Source organism: Triplophysa rosa, linkage group LG15, assembly GCF_024868665.1.
Source record: "Triplophysa rosa linkage group LG15, Trosa_1v2, whole genome shotgun sequence".
Lineage (NCBI taxonomy): Eukaryota > Metazoa > Chordata > Actinopteri > Cypriniformes > Nemacheilidae > Triplophysa > Triplophysa rosa.
The window spans coordinates 8,342,007-8,361,735 of NC_079904.1; the positions used below are offsets into that span (position 1 = coordinate 8,342,007).

At 36.2% G+C, this 19,729-nt stretch overlaps 2 protein-coding genes across 6 annotated transcripts in view; both read left to right on the plus strand.

Annotated features, from left to right (window-relative positions):
• sash1a (SAM and SH3 domain containing 1a) overlaps positions 1 to 19,729 on the plus strand; it is a 433,329-nt gene that overhangs the window by 90,624 nt on the left and 322,976 nt on the right. The window lies entirely within an intron of this gene.
• On the plus strand, positions 680 to 19,148 carry LOC130565397 (protein sel-1 homolog 3). Its single transcript, XM_057352057.1, has 23 exons — positions 680 to 879; positions 1,645 to 2,161; positions 2,480 to 2,606; positions 3,168 to 3,289; positions 3,659 to 3,774; positions 3,921 to 3,985; positions 4,504 to 4,627; positions 4,906 to 5,035; positions 7,117 to 7,254; positions 7,362 to 7,573; positions 7,893 to 8,072; positions 8,835 to 8,957; positions 9,332 to 9,472; positions 9,660 to 9,722; positions 9,803 to 9,979; positions 10,360 to 10,487; positions 10,600 to 10,683; positions 10,789 to 10,870; positions 10,955 to 11,030; positions 11,335 to 11,429; positions 12,823 to 12,947; positions 13,193 to 13,374; positions 13,976 to 19,148. Exons 1-23 carry the CDS (start codon positions 835 to 837, stop codon positions 14,221 to 14,223), a joined length of 3,300 nt encoding a protein of 1,099 aa, XP_057208040.1. The 5' UTR covers positions 680 to 834; the 3' UTR covers positions 14,224 to 19,148.

The window sequence follows — 19,729 nt, forward strand, 5'->3', positions numbered from 1 at the left end:
CCATAAGAGATTTTAGCTCAGTAAAGCAGTAAATGTTTTCTGAAGTTGGAGTGGCACTCTTTTATCAGCACTACTCCGTGATTAACCCAACCAACGACGCATAAAAATGCCAAACTAAGTCTTTTAACCTAAGCGTATCACTCTTAAATTTCATTTTGAATCATTGTACATGCAGTTGTGTCTTGTTACAAATAGTTTATACCTCCTGTGCAAAACATTACAATTCTAATGGTTTCCACTAATAATTTTTTACAAAATTTCTTTATGTAGTGTGTTTTGGGCCTTATTCCAGTACGATTTCATTTGTTATATTGGTTTCCACCCTACAGATAACAATAGAGCCCAACACATTACACGCAGAAACGACAGAGATAATTTTAGTTCCCATTGAAACCAATATGATTGTCCTAACTATTAAAAATATTTGAAAACATGTTTTTTCAGCAGGGATGGTACTTCAGCTTAAATTAACCAAAGCCATTTAATTTTACATACATTATCCAAAACCAGATATAACCAGCAAGCAGCGTAGCAGGGCAACTCCAGCTTTAAAAGAAAAGGTTGTGCTGCTACCAGGTAGCGACGCGACGCGACGCGACTGGAACGCAGCATCTGGGTGCATTGAGTCTGTAGTAGAGTAAATGAGGCATAGCCTAAACGCACAGTGCACACACCTGTTGTTCTCATACACGGAAGAGCGCAAAACTCGAGTGAAAACATGCCGTAACGCAGAGCGAGTTATTCAATCTTCGGCGTAATGCTCATGTTGGTTTTGATTTGTAAACGCTGGCGTCTTCACCGCGTTTATTCGAGTTCATTTAATCAGATGTTAAAATGAAAGTTGTGTGGAATTTAATGTGTGCTGTCACACTCGCATCGGTAAGAGAGTTTTATTTCCACTTTGACGCTGTTTACGTACGGCTGCATTACATTCAACTACAGCTTTAATCGTATTTATGTCATATCACCGTATTTGTGGTCCATAGTCATAGTCAAGTCATTATTTGCCTGAAGGTACACGAACGGAAAGTAGGTTTCATCGTAGTGACAGTTTTGTACCATATACGTACCATAAACCATATTAATTCCAATGCAGATGATTTCAGTGCTTTAATTTGTACAATTTTCGTTTTTCAGAAAACACATTTAAGCACTATAGTGACATTAGTAAAAAAGAATATAGAAATTAGGAAAATATATATAAAACTATAAAATATAAACTACATGGTATTAAGATATATCCCTGATTAAAAAATCTAATGTATTTAATACAAAGTTAAATTGGCCTTCATTGCAATACCATTATGAACCATTGGCTAACAAAATGTCTTTATGTAGTTTTGGGTCTTATTCTAGTAGGATCTAGTAGTGTGTTTTGGGTCTTATTCTAGTATTTTAATGGTGTTCTGTTGGTTCCCATCGGTCAGATAACATCCCACCATAACCAAACACAAGTAGAGACCAACGGAGACCATTATGGTTCCACCAAAAAACAATGCAATTGCCATTTTAAGCATAACATGCCATAGAATTTAGTGATAGTTTCCGTTTTTTCAGGGATGGTGTTATTGCAAATATTATTTGAAAGAGAACACCATGGTATAGTATCGTACTGATGTATATATTATCTCTGTCGCTCTGAAGGTTTGGTGTGAGGAACATGCGACTGATAGATCTCACCATGAAGACTTTGTGCAGTTTGGACATGTTCCTGACAGGGTGATGGACAGATGTATTGTACAAGTGCAGTATAAGTGCTCTGCCGCCTGTAAAATCGGGGTCGAAATTGTTCTTTCCACCCCAACAAGGACCGAAGTGATTGTCTACAGAAGGACGTGGACTAACCATAAGCGGTTTGGACAACCCAGATCCAGAAAGGTTCTTCTGGTGTTCCCTCCTGCTGTTTTGTACCAGAGAGACTTTTTCATGAGGCGAACACTGGAGGCACATGATGTGATGCTGAGGTCCTGGTTGGTTCATCTGGGTAAAAAGGACATTGGTGAGGGATATAACCAGTCTCTATTGATGACTTTGATGTTTTTGAGGACACTACCAGCCTCTGAACGTCCAGCACGTCCACAGACGCAATCCGTCTCATGGGTGGCCTGGCTGATGTGGCAGATCAGTAAAGATGCTGTCAAAAAATGTCCACATGAATCAGGTAGAAATATAACTGATAACTAACAGGTTTGATTGAATAGTTCACCCAAAATAAAAAGTCAATTATTTTGTCATGTCATTACAAACCCTTATGCCATTTTAGTGGAACACAATGAAGTGGATGAAGTAGGGAACTATTTTGAGAACAAAACTAAAAATATACAGTATATATAATTAAATAATAATGTAATACTACGATAACATTTTATTAAAACTATAATAACATACTGTATATATATATATATATATATATATATATCCAGTTCAATAATATATGAGATATTCTGTATGTTTAATTTGTTCATTTGTGCCGTTTTAGATTCTGTTGATCTTCTTACTTTTCCATTTGCAAGTACTGGTGAGAATTATGGCATCATACATACATTCTCACCCTTCAAGAACAGAGATCTGGAGATGAGACGCATACTCACTCTCAAACAACCCAGGTCAAACTCACTCTCAAGTACATATTAAATATTAATTGTACATTAGCTTAAAGGTCCAGTGTGTAATTTTTTGGAGGATCTTTTTACAGAAACGAAATATACATAACTATGTCTTCAGAGGTGTTAGGACCTAACATAATGAAGCGTTATGTTTTTATTAACTTAGAAAGAGCTATTTCTATCTACATACACCACGGGTCCCCATGCATGGAATTCACCATGTTGTTTCTACAGTAGCCCTAAACGGACATACTGCGCGTTTCATAAATACGTTATCTCCTTTGGCAAAGAAGAGAAAACACAACGACATCTTAATCCTCTCTCAGCCTCCGTAGTTTGAAAGAAAGGGGTGGACTGAGCCTTTGGTTGCAATTTGCAACCTCATGCCGCTAGATTTCATACACTGGACCTTTATATAACAACTAATACATTTTAGTAATAGATTTTTACTAATAAATAAACTGTTTTAAACTAATAACAATTGTAAACAGTTATATTTTATTTCATTATTGAAAGAAAGAAATGTGATGGTCATGTGTGGATAATCTTTCACGACTGCAGTGTGACTCTGTCAGTGTGGTTGTACCTGCTGAGCTGGTGTGGTCAGTCACTGTGTGGGATTGTCAAGCATGTTAATAAGCAAAGAAAATATGGAACCCCACTTGTCATGCTGTCTAACAAAGGTAATCTTGTCAGATCACATTCCTGTGTGTGTGAAGTCATTGCAGGAGTCAAAAAGCACAGCTTTTGAATTGCTTTCATGATACTTTGATGTCAATGCCAGCTTATAATTGTACAAAGTAAATGTTGAAATGTTCATATTTAGAAAGAAAGTCTTAGTCTGGAACAAGGGTAGACCAATGTAATCTATACATGAAATGCACTTGAAAAGTATTAAATATAAGTGTTAAAACCATTTTAATATGATCTTTAAGGACTTCAAGTGTATTTCAGTTAAAGTTACCCGTAAGACATTGATGTGGCTGTTGCTCATATTAAAAACAAACCTCATGTATGATGAAAGTATTGTGTCTGGCTTTCTTTTTGCTCAGGTAACATAGTGATGCAGGTGCGAATGGTGACCGGAAAGGAACAAGCCTTTACAGCACACACAACTCTACCTCTCCGCACCTGGATCTGTCTGGACATCTCCTTTCAGGAGTCAAAGGTACCTCAACCATCATAACCATGTGTCAAACTTAGTTTTTATTTTTGGTTACGTGATTTGCATTTCTTATTTGAGTGACAATAAAAACATACTTAGTGAATTCATGATGTAATGAATAATTGTTTTACATTTTTGTCTCTTTTCAGACAAAACTCACAATTACAAACGTTACACCTACAGGAAAAACCCAGATGGCCACTCATATATACGAGTAAGACATCTACATGAGAAACATTTCATGTACAGCAGTGTTGGGTGTAAGTCACTAAGTAATTAGTTACTGTAAATTAACTACTTTTCCCTTGAAAAAGCAAAGTATGGGATTACTCTTATTTTTCTGTAATTTAATTACAGTTACTTCTGATGTAATTGAACTGAAATACTGTGTAATATATTCAATAGTGGAAACGACATCAAAATTAAAAGTCTAACTTTAAAATGTATCCTTCTTACATTTGTATACATTTGGTCAGTTAATAAGAATAATTATGTAGTTATTTAGTAATTAAGTAGTAGTAATTAAAATACTTTTTGGAGAGAGTTATTTGTACAGTAATCTAATTACACTATTGAATATGTAATTAGTAACTAGTAATTAATTACTTTTTCAGAGTAAATTACCCAACACTGATGTACAGTGCAAAGCTTACTATATTTATTAATACTTTGTTTGCATTGTAGAACCAGATGTAAATAAGTATGTGTTGTAACTTTATGCTTTTTTAATAGTTTCCATGAGCCAGTTCAATATGATGACACATCCGGATATTTTGTGTTTGGTGGATGCATCTACATGCCAGGGATTCGTGGCTATGTGGGACCCATAAGATATTATCGTTTAGGCACAGAAACGGTGAGGGTGTAAATGCAGGTTATTAGTTGACATAAAATGTTTTTAGAAAGATGAACATCTTTCCAAAGATGTGGAAATATAAGGAAAGACGTTCCCTCATTATTTCTGTAATTTAACCTTAATGTCAATGTTTTTTTTATTTAAAATTGAAATGTTGCACGTCACATTTTGGGGTGTAGTTTGTCTTATAGTATGTAATGTCAATATTACTCATGTGTAGCATGCATCAGCAGCTATTCTTGTCATCTATATAATACTTTTTAATGTTTCTGTTCAAGGTGAAAAACCCCCTGACCCCAGTAAAGACATTACAGAAGCTGGACAGACTCCACAGATACTGTGATGAAATGAGTCATGTGACTGAACTTTATCTGCAGGCATTGAGAGAGAACAGCAACAACTCTACAGGTCAGCACTTTCACATTATTAAATATATCGTCGCTGTCGGGCGGAATCCTCGCATCTCCAATACCATTATTTTTCAGGAAATTAAAAAAACGGCATATTTTTGAGTTATTAAACATTGTATCGTTAAAGTTGGTATTATACCTTATATTGCTATAATATACTGTTGTGTACCAACATTAACACAACATTTCCCCAAAACCATGTTTAATTGGAGATACAAGGTTTATGACTTGGGAGCAGGGAGATACGAGATTACACTGTCATTGATAAGAATGGTACGGACACAGATGTCGCTGCTGCCAGCAGTGTTCATCAAAATCTGCGGTCGCGTTGAGCCTTTTGACAAGAGACGAGGCTTTAAGAGCTAATGAAAGCTAATGATTGTGGTTACATACATCTTCCTAAACTCTATTTTAAACGTTAGAGCTATGAGTGATGCAATACCAAAATAAAACGTTAAACAGGTTGTCTAATATAGGCAGAAATTAATCTGCACGCAAATAAAGTCGGCGGTCGCGTTGAGCCTCTTGACAAGAGAAAAGGCTTCAATAGTTAACCAAAGCTAATGACTCTGGTTACATACATCTTCATAAACTCTATTTTAAAGGATTAAGAACTATAAGTGATGTAATACAAAAAACGATGAGCTGACTAGGCTGTCTAATAGGCGGAAATTAACCGAATCTGCTCGCAAAATTACCTACGTGGCTCACGGACTTCCTTCTGCACCGAAGCATTACAGCTATCGATTTTTAACAAAACAGGCCTACTCAAATGTATCTAACCTAACTATTTTCACTTGTTATTGTCTAAAAAACTTTCAATCAGAAGACGTAATGCCGAGAAACTCCCGCAGAGTGAAGAAGAGGTAGAGTTACGAGACTTCTCAGACAGTTGAAGTGTCCAATGGAGTTAAGAGATTTGCTCTCAAGCTATTTTCAACACTTTAGATTGGTTAATAATTTGTAAAAATAACAGACCCACATGGGGACTGACCAATAGCATCGATTTGTGAAAAAATATGAAATTGACCAAATTTGGACATAGGAGGTTTCTGCCCGACAGCGACGATATACTGTACTGCTTATTTAACTATAAACTTATTGAACTGGATTGTGATTTGGGGCCAGGGACTCCTTAAAGGTGTCCAGCCCTTATAATTACAAAAGTTATTTTGTTATTTTGTTTGTGCTTAAAATTTGTACAGTTGGAAATCATGTTATTTTAAAGAAGTCAGTGAATTGCCACTGTATTTTATCAATTTCACAATCTTGTCAGGTGGCCCCTTTATGTAATAGGCTCTTTTACATAACATTGCAGCACAATTTTAATGACAAATTATTTTACAGACCCCCTGGCTAAGGTTCTGGTTACATTTCATTAAGTAACACCGTCTACATTGCATGTGAGCGGCGCGATGCGACGCAAAAAAATAATGAGAATAACAAAGATCTGGTCTTGGGAGAATATAATGAGAAATAATTGAGAAGACGATTTTTTTATTGCAGACTTTGGTATTTTGGCAAATCTGAGCACAGTTCGGGACATCGTGCTTTGAGATGTCTACTTCTTACATTTTAAAGGATAGACTTGAGACACATTTATAATCCTGCAGGCATTTACTGAATATATGAAGATACTATCACTAATATACATATTATAAAAGATTTGCAATTGCTCTACAATGTGTGTTCTGGACAGCTGCTTTGTAACAATGCAAATTGTGGGAGTCGCTATATAAATAAATTTAATTTGAATGAAATGAAATGAGAGATTACATCTGAGAAGCAGCAGCAGCAGACTCAAGAAAGCATCTTAAATTGTTCTCTATATTCCATCTCTTCTGAAATCATGTAATAGGTTTGTGTGAGGCGCAGACTGAAATTGATACAGTTTTTCATAAAAAATCTATTCATCCACCATAGCGCATAAATCTCATTTGTTTGCTGTTTACCATGATATCAAATCTGGTGATGTGCCTAAATCTTCCACTTATTTTAAGTGAATGGCAAAATACAGAGTAGGAAATAAAACTTTCGACTGAACTGTTCTTTGAAAGAATTTGTATTTTTGTTGATCAGGGGTTTGTGAGTCTTATTATGTGGCTATGACAAAGTGGTTTGGTCGTAGAGAATGCCCACAGACTTGGTCTTGGGACCAGCAGACAAGATTCAACAGCACCCTGAGGCTTCTGACGGACAACCAGCGAATCTTAACAGGTGCCCACTGCTCTTGCGGTGTCACTTTTGTAAGTCTTAAAAAATAAAGATGCCTGTGGTCCTTCATGGTAAGAATAACCCAGTGGGTCTTTTTGTCCCCCCCACAGGTCCACCGAACAGCAATAAGCATTTGAAGGCTCTGAGCTGGGTGATTTTCCAGGATATGTTGAAGACAATATCTAAAGCAGAAGACCAAGAGCTCATGTCTGGTGTTATAGAGTTACTCGAGATGTCCTCCTGCTGGGGTAACCACCACTCCTCTCTTCTGCTTGCCACCATACATCTGGCTGGCCTGGGCATCCCTGTGGACCTGGCACAGGTATGAACAACAAACATCTGAACTTGAAAGTTGATTTTGGTTTTGTACTTTGCCTGTGTTAACCAATACCCAGTTGGAATCTTACACACATTTTACATTACAGTTATCTATATACATGTATCTATTATCTACATACATGAAACAGAACAATGTTTTTTATTGCGATTTTTAAAAAGTATTGGTGCTTTAAAATAAATCAGTTAACAATCAACACACCAGAATCTCTACAACTGAAACCATCTCACATACAGATGCTATAAACACATGCTGAGGTAAAACTGAGGTTTGAAGTAAAACTGTTGATTTCTTTCTTTCTCAGGGCCATGTTTATAGTCTGATAGGTGGGGTCTCTGATGACCGCCTCTCTCTCATGCATTTGGGATACAAGCACATGCAGGGTCTTGATGGATTCCCTAAAGACCAAAATACAGCCAACGGCTACTATGCCAACATAGGCAGACAGACCAGCCTCGACCTTGATCAATTACATGACTCCGGGGTGAGTGAGTTCACATTCATAAGCAGACAATCACAATCTATTCATTTATATGATCTTTTAAATTTTAATGAAGTTTAATGAAGTTTTAGTATTTTTTTTAATGTCACTATTAGAGACATATTGAACAAGAATGACCTGTGTAATTAATTGATTGATTAATTTATATAAACATGTATTTCATACAAAACCCATTTTTATGATAAGCATGTTTTCAATTTCTGAATTGAAACATTTAAGTTAAGTTGGGCCACATAACGTTTGTTTATGTTGTTGCTGCTAAAACCGTCTATATAAAATAAAATTTCTGTCATTATTCATTCACGCTCATGTTGTTCCTAACTTATATGACTTACTTCTGTGGAGCACAAAATATATCGAAGAATATTAACAAATGTCATTTCATTCATTTTAAGTTTGTAGGGACTACAGCTCAAATTATTTTTAAAGACTAAAAGGGATTCTGTCATCATTTATTTACACTCATGTCATTCAAATCCGGTATGTGACTCTGTCCTCTGTGGAGCACAAAACAAGAAATTTTGAGAAATGTTTCAGTGGTTTTGAAGGCAATAGGGTTCAATGTTGTTTGATTTCCAACGTTTTTTTTTTAATATCATCTTTTGTGTTCTGCAGAAGAAAGAAAGTCATACAGGTTTGTCAGACGCTGTAATTATGTATCATTCAGAAAGAATGAATGTGGTGACAGTAAAATCCAGTTTGAAATGACAAAACGTTTTGTCTGAATGTGTGTATTCTCTGTAGCAAACAATCACAGAACATGTTCACTTAAACAACGCTGAGGAGCTCCAGACTCAAACAGGTGAATCGGGTGATGTTGTGCAGTTTTTGAAATACCAGGCTGAGAGAGGAGATGTAGAATCACAGGTATACTGTACTTTCACCTTTATTCACATTATCTTTCAGATCATGTGGCTGGGGAGTCGTGGCTTGTTTTCAGGGTGGTGTTTTGTGGTTGATAAGAAATCGGAAATGGTTTCATTCTGTCAGATTATGTCAACTGAAATTTGATGAAAATTCACCGCTGGGCTGAACTAAGGACAAAAAAGGATTTTTACGAGATGAGCATTTAATTGGATAGTTCACCTAAAAACTTCTATCATCATTTATCTACCCACTTTTTATTGAAACCCTGTATGACTTTCATTATTCTGCAGAGAACAACAGTGGTTTGAAGAGCAATGATAACGGAAGAGCATTGACCACCATTGACCTCTATTATGTGGGCTGTTGTGTTGTAGAAATCACTGGCCAAGATTCTTCTGTGGGGCAGTAACGGGGTGGAAAAAGACATCCGAGCAGCGGTGATGTGGTACGCCAGGAGCGCCCTGCAGATGGCCGATCCCACAGCCATGTACGACTACGCCATTCTCCTTCTGAAGGTAATCAGAATCGGCATGGAAATCTGCAAAGTGATATTTTTTCTGCATTTGCATTACACGCCTACATGCTTGGTTTGTATGAAAAGCAGCCGGTATGAGATTAGGAAAATATATGTACAATTTTGCATCTCTGGATTTTTAACATCTCTTCACATATAAAATAATGTTTTGGTTTGTGCTGTAACAGGGAACAGGGCTACAGAAGAACCAAACGCTTGGCCTTGAGCTCTTGGAGAAAGCTGCAGACATGGTGAGCTCATACGTGAGCATGTACGTCTGCGTGTGTATAGAAATGTCAGAGATTTAGTAGTGAGTGTCTGGTTCTCTCAGGGTTCTGCAGAAGCTCTGAATGGACTCGGGTGGTACTACAGTACAATCAAAAAGGACAAAAGACGTGCGATGCGATATTTTGAGCTGGCGGCTCAGAATGGCAGTCGTGATGGGCTCTTCAATGTGGGCATCTACCATCTGAACGGTGAAAACCCTGATAACCCACACAAGAATGAGGTCAGCGAACGAAACGAAAATGTTTTATTCACCCTCATGGTGTCCCAAACTCTTATAACTTTCTGTCTTACATGGAACATGATCTGTCAATCTGTCACTATACACACATATATATATACTGTATATATGTACATATATATATATATACTGTATATATATATAATTTATGTTATGTTTACAGCTTTCTAGAGGTGATGTTTCATTTATGTAAATATTGACAGACTTAAACATTTTAAGGTATATGTGGTCAATTATTTATTTTCAACAGTGTAATTATTTAAATACAACGATGATATAAATAGTAATAAATAGCAATTTAAGTAATTTAACCAACAATTATCACAAAACAAATGTTTTATTGAGCGCAATGTTTTTTTCAGACAGCAGCGATGCAGTGTTTTCTGCGTGCGGCTCAGTTGGGTCACGTGGAAGGAGCTGTGGAGTCTGCAGCGTTTCTCTCCACTGGAACCATACGAGGAGTGAACAGAGATGAAGAGAAAGCCGTTCTGTATGTCCTCATCTTATTTGATCATCTACACATCTGATGACATTTTTTCTTTACCTAATGGATGGTTTTGTGTTTCTCGTGTTTTATTTGTTACTTTTTTCTGTTTGTTAAGGCTACTGAAGCGAGTCAGTGAGTTAAATGGACACTTGGGCATCATGGTTAAAGAAGCTCTCCAAACGTATCAAAGAGGATCATGGTGAGAAAAACAAGAACAGTCATTGTTACTCGACTTAAGTGCTTTTTGACTTTTGTCTTTATTTCTTTTAACACTATTCCTGTGCCTTTGTGTTGTCTTTCAAAGGGATGAAGCGTTGGTGAAATATGCCATGTTAGCTGAAACAGGTCTCGGTGTGGCACAGCACAATGCCGCTCATCTGTGTGAAGTGAACATCTCTCATGTCAACCCAACAGTTTCAGACAGTTTCATTCTGTGTTCATGTTTTTACATCATTCGTCTGTTTGTATAGGTGTTAAATCACAGTTCGGCCTGTCAGTGGAGATATTACAATTACTCAACACACAATTACATGCCTCAGGAATCTGGTGAGTCTTATAAATACTGCACTGACAATATAGCATTCATCTATTCATTTCTGTTTTGGCTTTATTTTATTTGGTTCTTTTTCATTTTTAACATGGAAACATCATTATCAAAACAAACAAGAATTTAGGTCAATAATCAAATGTAAGTAAATTTGTGAAGGTGACCATGTTAACTCCTTTTAAGATTGCCTTTCTTTGTATCCATAGTATGCAGAATAATAACATTCACTGAAATTTTGATGCTAGTAACCTATTGTGTAATATAAACAATAGAAATATAGAAAAGCTATGTTTCTCCACACAGGTTTGTTGAGGATGGGCGATTATTACATTGATATGGCTGATATGACGAAGGCCATGAACATGTATGGGGTAGCAGCGGTGCACGGCAGTCCTCAGGTACACACACCTCACTAAAGGGGTCGCATATGGGATGGGAAGCACAGCACGTGTTCCTCACAAATCGAACATTTCAAAAGCTGCTTTAAAATGTGAAAGTCCCCGTGAATGAAAAATTACACTCATTACATCTGTATTCTGGCGCATTTCGGAATGAACCAGAATATCGAATGGGAATTTTGGGGGGGGTTTGTTTTCCATTGCGAATTGATTGGATGTATAGACGCTTTCGTCGGACACTAGGGTCACCACCACCCAACAAATCAAATTTGGGACAGGTAATCCGTTTGTTTGGGACAATGTGGGACATCACTGAAAGGTAGTGTAAAACTGGGGTATAATAACGGAAATAAACATTTTTATATATTTTCTACCTTTTAGCTCGTGAAATAATTAGCTATTTAGTCCATTCCAACTTCAACATAATGAAGGCATACATAAAATTGTATATAACATAAAACAATTTTAATGGCGATTTCAATTTACGGTTATATTTTGAGCACAGATCAGACGCGGAGTCATCATGTTGTAAACTTTGAAGATCTTCTCAAAAAGAGAAAACTAAAAGAATAAAAAACAAACAAATAATGAAAAAGAGTTTCTCGTATAAAATGTATTATTGTTAAATAATGCATTTCATTAGTTGCATTGATTAGTTTCATTTATTTTAATAAGCTAACCACAACTTATAGGCTAAACACAAAATATGTAGAGGTCTACCAAAAGTTAAGTTTGGGCCAAATAATGTTTGTTTATGTTGTTGCAGTTAAATCTGTCTAAAAAACAGGCATTGCATTTTGAAAGGAAACTGGTAGCAGACTGACAGTTTGAGGGGAAGAGTTAACAGATGCCCTGCCCAAACCGTCTAACTGATGTCATCGGAGATGTATTGCCACTAGAGGGCCGAAGTGCATTTTCAGATTTTCACCCACACTGATGAGCTATTTATAACAAACACTGCAATATTCCATATAAAAAATAGGAATTGTTATGTTTTTATTCACTGGGACCAAGTTAAATTAAATTGTCTTTGGTCGTTTGTACTTAAAATATATTAAACCGACTTCACAAAAAAATCTAGTTGTGTTTCACAAAGCTTATAAAATGAAGTTACACAAATATAGCTAGATTTTTTTAAACAGTTTAATATCATTGACGTTCAAATGTTATTAAGGCAAAAAAGTCTTCATAGGTTACTATGACATAAACAAAACTGTTAAATATAGATAGCAAAGAAATAAAAAATCAGTAGTTATAAAATGCCTTTATATAAACAGAAACATGTTGAATAACCTGTTTGATTAACATTTCCTGTTGAGCACGCTAATGTTAGCTAAATAAAAAGAGTTTCTATTTCATATGTAATTCACAAAGTCATTTCTGTTTGAATCAGGGTCTGTTTAATCTGGTCATGTTGATTGAAGAGGGCCATGATGTTCCGAAGAACATTCTGGATCAAATGGAAATCTCCTTAGAAGACAGAAGCAGCCACGCTTTGTTTAGGAAGCTCTTGTCCAGGTCTGTGTGTTCAGTACTGCATCTTCTAGATCATTTGCTTGTTAGTTTGTTTGCTGTGTTTGCTCTGAACAATGCAAAACATCTTCAGTGAATAATGCAAAGCAGTGTATGTGTACATGTGTATTGTACTGTATGTTTGTGCGTGCTGAAGTTACTTTACCCCAGTTAAAAAAAGGACTTACTGCATTATCTTTCAGCGGTCTGTGCTGTTTTGGTCTTTAACTCTGTGTCTGTTTCACCTGTAGATGCCGGGAATTAGAAGAGTGGGACGATGCCGTGACTCCATGTTCTTTAGTCCTGTGGAGGGTGGAAGTGATGCGAGCGTGGGGAGACTTCACTCACAGCTCCATTCAGCTGCCGCTGGCCTGTGGGACCATCGCCATTCTCACAGTTTTTGTGTTTACCACACTGTTGCAATGTCTTCTGGGTAAAAAAAACATTCACCTCATCTACTATGACCATAAATCAGATTACATCATTTCACACATTTCCCAGAAGTCTGGTTGTTTCATTTTGATGATCTTACAATTATTCTTAAATGTGACAAACATATGAATAAAGAACGAGTAAGTGACCCTAAACCAGTGGTTCTTAAACTTTTTGTTGTAAGGCCCCTTTTGTACAGAGTGCATCGCTTTGCGGCCCCCCAAATAAAGACTTATAAACTTAAACTTAGAACTTTAATTAAACCAAAACATATTCAGTTATACAATACTGGAACATCAATTCTTTTGGTTGGTGATCTTATTTTTCTGATGTTTGATTGCATACAATTGATGATAAATTTATATATTTTACAAAATCTGTGGCCCCCTGGATCCATCTTGGGCCCCCAGTCTGAGAACCACTGCCCTAAACGGTTGAGTAATGGTGTAATCACCTCTTTCATGATCGGCTGACTTCTTTCCATGTGAAATCCGTGTTTAATAGCAATTTTATGTGTTATTGATAATTTGTTTGTGTTTTCTATTTCATTAATTCATTCACTTATGATTTTTTGTTTATAATTTGTTATTTTCCTTTCACAGCATGTTACTCTGCCGTGTCTCATTCAACCAATCAGTCATCAGAGATCCAGCGTGATCCCTCACGGGAGACACACAGCAGTCAGCTGGATTCCAGCGCACATCAGCAACACACACAACAGCGGTACGGTGAAAGGAGTCGGGCAGCGCACATCAGCCGCTCACTGCAGGAAACAGCAGATTTAATCGTCATGGCGACGGGAGTCTGTATTTGTGTGATCTTCACTATGCTCATTTCCCATCTGCTGTGAAAGGAGGACAAATGTTTTGTGTAAGACGGGACATTTCTTACACACTTCACAAGAAGGAGAAAAAAAATGAACAAATGTATTTAAAGAGTCATGGTCTTTCCTAATGAGCACAGAACCAAATTTCAATGTTGGGTTAAATCATGGTGACAACCCATGGCTGTCAATCTGTTTCTACATTACATGCTGATTAATTAACCCATAATAATAACCAACAACAATGTTCAACATTTGATAAAAAATGACCCCAGATTGACATTACATTATTATTAAAGATGATTGAATAGACTTGAACACTTGTGTGGTGTTTATGTTTTTGTTATTTTGCCGATGTTCACAGGTCTAGTGGACCCAAAGCATTACCCAACATTATTTAAATAAGTTGTTCTCAAACTAGGGGCCGTGATCCCCGTGGGGCCCCAACATTGATCCAGGGGGGCCACAGTTTTGTGGCATTTTATGGAATATAGAAATTGTATAATCGTATATGTTTTTTTAATTCAAATTTTAAGTTCATAAGTCTTTATTTGGGTGGGCCAGATAGTGATGCACCCTACACAAAGGGGGCGTAACACTGTGTCTACCGGACGTGGCGCGATGCGACGCGCGGCTTGTTATAATGGGACTGTCGAGCCGCACCGCGCCACGTCCGAAGTGGACTAAATTTTAAATTATAATGGGTTCTAAAGCATTCTATTGTCTCTTGTCGCGTCGCATCACGCCACGCCGCGCCGCATCTGGTGTAGATACGGTGTAACAAATAAAATTGAGAACAACTGATTTAAATCAATACACTCAAAGCAAAATAGTTTACAGATGTTTATATTAGACATTTTATGTAGACAAAACGGGTCCCACAGACCTAAACACCACACAAGGGTTAAACAGTCTATGGGCCATTCTACAGAATTGGTGCAAAATCAGAGTTGGAAACATCTTGGAAAAAAAATTGATGCAAATTGTATAATACCAAAGGTACACATTTCTATTAATTGTGCAGTTAATTTTCATATTGTAATTTTAGAAAGTTTTGAAATATTTTTTCCAAATTTGGTCACATCAGAAACACAATAATATATAATTTAATAAGAAGGATTATATATTTTTTTTCTATTTTAAAAAATGTTTTCACATGTACATCAATAACAGTTACAATTTTAACAATGTTTAAAGTGTAATATATGAGATTTGTTGCATTTTGAATCCAATCATTCTTTGTAAAAGGCATATAATTGATCATACTGATTTCAAAGATAAGGATTCATTAGTTTATATAGATTGAACCAAACACTATCATAACATCTTAGTTGATAGTTTAATATACTTTATTTTTGACAAAAAATCCCATGTTTCAGTCGTGACACACACATTTTCAGTAGCGATGGTAATGTTTTGGTATATCACAATATTTAATTTTATGTTAATACAAAAAACTAATGTTGCACATACGCATCCAGCACATATAGCAGACACACATCTGACAGTAAATATCTAATAGAAAACCTACAGCTCACATAGGCTACTATGTCACTACTAAAATATTAATGATTTGCATAACTACGGAGTTTTGTTTATTTCCCCAAATAAAGGATTAAGTGTTCCATATTGTCACTACTGAAACAATGATACCAAGTGATACGTTTCGGTCATGACTGTTTTGGTAGTGAAACTAAATGTTATGGAATAACACCCAAAAAAGTTTGCTTAATTGCAGAAAAAATATGTTTGGTAGTGACGTTACTTAAAGTTCATTTACTTCAAAATGATAAGACCGATCTACTCAACATGTAGCTATTAGAGAGAGGGACACAGTAATAATTCTTGATAAAAGATGTAGGGGTGTGGCTAAAATCAGTCTCAGCCAATGGACTAAAACATACACTGTTTTGGTAGTGACATGAAAATCTGGGACACTTTTTTTACATAAAGTTTAATCATATAAAATAATATATAAAATAAAAAAATGTTGAACATCACTTTTTTAAAAACATCATATATATATATATATATATATATTAATAACAATGGAAAAAAGCAAACACGTTTTAAATATAATTTTCATAAGTTGAAATGTAGGGGTTTGGGACACCCATCTCCCAATTGAAAGTACCAAATAAATTATAAATGTATATATATTAAGCTTACTGATAATATATATATTAGTTTCAATAGATGATAGAAGGATCTTTAATACTTGAATGCTTTTTTAAATGTGTTTTTATTTATGGGGGACAGCACAAATTCTGTAGAATGGCCCATATACTGTAGTTCCTTCAGACTATATATTGATTTCATCTCTCTCATGTCTCACAATCTCCTGCACTTCATTCAGTTGTATTTTAGCACAAAAACAAAGGTTTCTGCCTGCTCTTAGTAAATGTGGCTTGATTAGAGATGTCTGATGATGCCGCAATGATTTTAAGTAAGTAACATCATTTCTGTGATGTGAGGCTGTAAATGAATAAGCAAAAGGGATGGGTTCTTCTGTTGTCTGCTTCACTAGGAAATGTTTCATTGCCGTGTCTGCTTGTCAAGCCAGTACACTTTGGAGGACTTTCTTGAGTTACATCTTGAATTTTATATTAAATCAATCAACATTTATTAATAAAGCCCTTTACAACACTCAAAGTGCTTTCCAATAAGAGCAAAACAAAACAATATAGACAAAAGTACAAAAATACAACAAAATAAATAAGACTAGAAAACAATAAAATAGATACAGAAATATCACAACATTACTAGGTATAAAAGCCAATCTGAATATATAAGTTTTAAGCCTAGTTTTAAAAAGGCCCTGTAATGGTGCGGATATCGGGGGGGAAGCCTGTTCCAGCCACAGAAAAGGCACGATTACCCCAATGTTTATAACTTCACTTGTCCTCAGGACTTCCAGCAAAAGTTGATTTGTTGACCTCAAGGCCCTATTTGGCGGACGAAGAGCCAGCATCTCAGTCAAATAAAGTAAAGCGAGGCCATTAAGAGCTTTAAAAACAAATAATACCATTTTAAAATCAACTCTGAACGAAACTGGAAGCCAATGGAGTGAATAGAGAATTGGGGTAGTTTTAGTGATATTATCACAAGAGGGAGTGTTATAGACCACTTTGCAAGATGTACACACTGGTCCAGAAGTCTTTAGAAGTCTACAGAAGTTTTTTTTTTGTTGTATTTTATCTTGAATATATAATTAAATCTTAAAGATTAAAAAAAACATTTTGTTATTAAATGTAGTGTTAAAGAACTGAAACAGGAAGTTCGTCTGGACCAGCGTTGTTTACGTCATATGAAGAGGTCTGCTGTATAATATAGTAAGGCTCAATGGATGTCAACCTGTGACTTCAAAACCATGTCCACAACAATAATTAATAGCTTCCCCACTCACAATTCCTATCAATTTTATGAAAATAATTAAAACACTGAGAAATGATTTGAAGTTTTTTTTTGCTTATTCCATTTATTTATTTATTTTTAATGGTTGTGTTGTTTTAAATTATTTTAAGTAACCTTGAGGTTCTTGTGGAAGTTTGCTGACGCCCCTGGTGGAGAAACGCTTTAGTTTAAATCGGATCTGTGCTGTATCATTCATGAACCACAAGAGGGCACCACAGTTCTGCGACACATGCCCTCAGGCAGACAATGATAAACATGAGACAGATGTGCTAAGAAACACATTTGTGATTTGGAACTTAATGCAACTAAACTTCTGCAGGCATTATAGAATCACACAAGGAACTTCACATTTGTTAGTAATCTGAGTCTAATAATTCATTTTGTGCTATAATTACCTTTGCCTTAAATTTGATCTTAAATGTCATGACCCCATTAAAATGAAAAACAAGCTACATTTAAAACAAATTAATCTTAAAGTATTTGCATGTTTTTGTTCTGCAAGGTAAAAAAAATATGCACTAATATTCAGTTGAAGAATAAAATGTAAATCATCTATCAGACCAAATATAATAATGACAATTTATTAATGGCACTAGACCAGGAGTCTTCAACTAAAATTGCTTGAGGTCCAGTAAACAAACCCTCCTTGCCAGTCGAGGTACGGACAATTAAATACCTAAAATCATGAATTGATGGTTTTTGGCAGACCAAAGAAATAAACATGTCTTTTCATATCTATACAACGGCATAACAATGTCTGACAACAATATAATGAAGGAAAATGTGCAAAATGCCATAATCTCTACTCCTGAATTGAACATACATTCATTCCAACATTATCAACTTTAAAAGAAAACTAAAGTGTTGTTTTCTGCTGAACTGAGATGAACAAATAGCAACATCAAGTTGCGACTGATCATCATCTGATAACATTTGAGTTCTTCTTGTGGCTGTTGCAGCTGAAATGGGGGTTAGTTTAATATTTTCTTTTAGTTCATGTCTTTATTTTCCTTCTAAAAGTGTTTCACACGCAGGCTCCATTCACTCTTTTACTATTTTACCATCAGTAAAGGGCTTGTTATGTTTTCCTAAGATCCACTGTATTCTTAGCCGAACATTCGCTCGTTGTTGGGCGGTAAGTGAGTGAGGGAGGACCCATGTAGATCGCTACTACTGGGCTTTGAGCTCATATATTTTCCGTGTCCTTACCTCGGACTGCTGCTTGTAAGTTTCTTCAAAGTGTCTCTGTCTAATTTCATAATGCCGTTTAAGGTTTCCACTTTTGACAACCGCGACAGACTCCGAGCAAATGAGACAAACCGGTCTCGTGCATCTCGATGCAGGAAGAATAAATGCAAATCTCTCGACCCATTCAACTCGGAAAACATGGTTTTCAGCGTCAACTTTTCTAACTTTTGAAAAGGACATTGTTTTTCAGTCACTGACAGTTACATCTGTCTGCGCGCTGTGCAGCGAGTCTGTCCCGGCTCTCGTCGAGACGTCGACGTCTGAACGTGGCAACAGTGCGCATTGTGGGTAGCCACACGCATATAATGTTAACTGTCCGTGGCGCCGTAGGACCCAAACTGCTACTGAGCGGACCTTGATGTGCCTGGTATAAATTTGATTGCATTATAAAATAATGTTAGGCGTTCATTTATTTATTATATCAAAAGGCTTTGAGGTCCGGACGGACGCATCTCGCGGTCCGCATCCTGACCGGAGTCCGCTATTTTGTGACCCCTGCACTAGACTAACCTTGAGCTGGTTCACTCATAGTGGTCTGTCCCAGGTGAAACTCAAGTAAAAAAGTTACATTATTTTTCATAGACCAAGAGCAAATATGGGTCATTCTATCAAATGGGTGACATTTCTGTCCCCAGGCCATTATATGCATAAAATGCATACAGTAAATATTAACTTAAAAATACATTTTATTATTAAAGCAAAGTGCCCTGCACATTAAAGGTGTCCTGAACTGGCCGTTTTTATTATTTTATACTTTTGTCTGAGGTCTACTTACGACGTTCGCGTGGTTTTTACATTCGAAAACATCAAAATCAATAAGTAATAGGCTATTTTCTACCCGGGTTTTGAGACCGTCTTGTCAAACGCTTTG

What these genes read in the sequence shown, in the direction of transcription:
- LOC130565397 (XM_057352057.1), top strand. Translation starts at nt 835, where the DNA reads ATGAAAGTTGTGTGGAATTTAATGTGTGCTGTCACACTCGCATCG. An exon ending in TGTCATGCTGTCTAACAAAG is followed by an intron (nt 3,290 to 3,658) that starts GTAATCTTGTCA and finishes CTTTTTGCTCAG; the next exon opens with GTAACATAGTGATGCAGGTG. An exon ending in ATAACCCACACAAGAATGAG is followed by an intron (nt 9,980 to 10,359) that starts GTCAGCGAACGA and finishes TGTTTTTTTCAG; the next exon opens with ACAGCAGCGATGCAGTGTTT.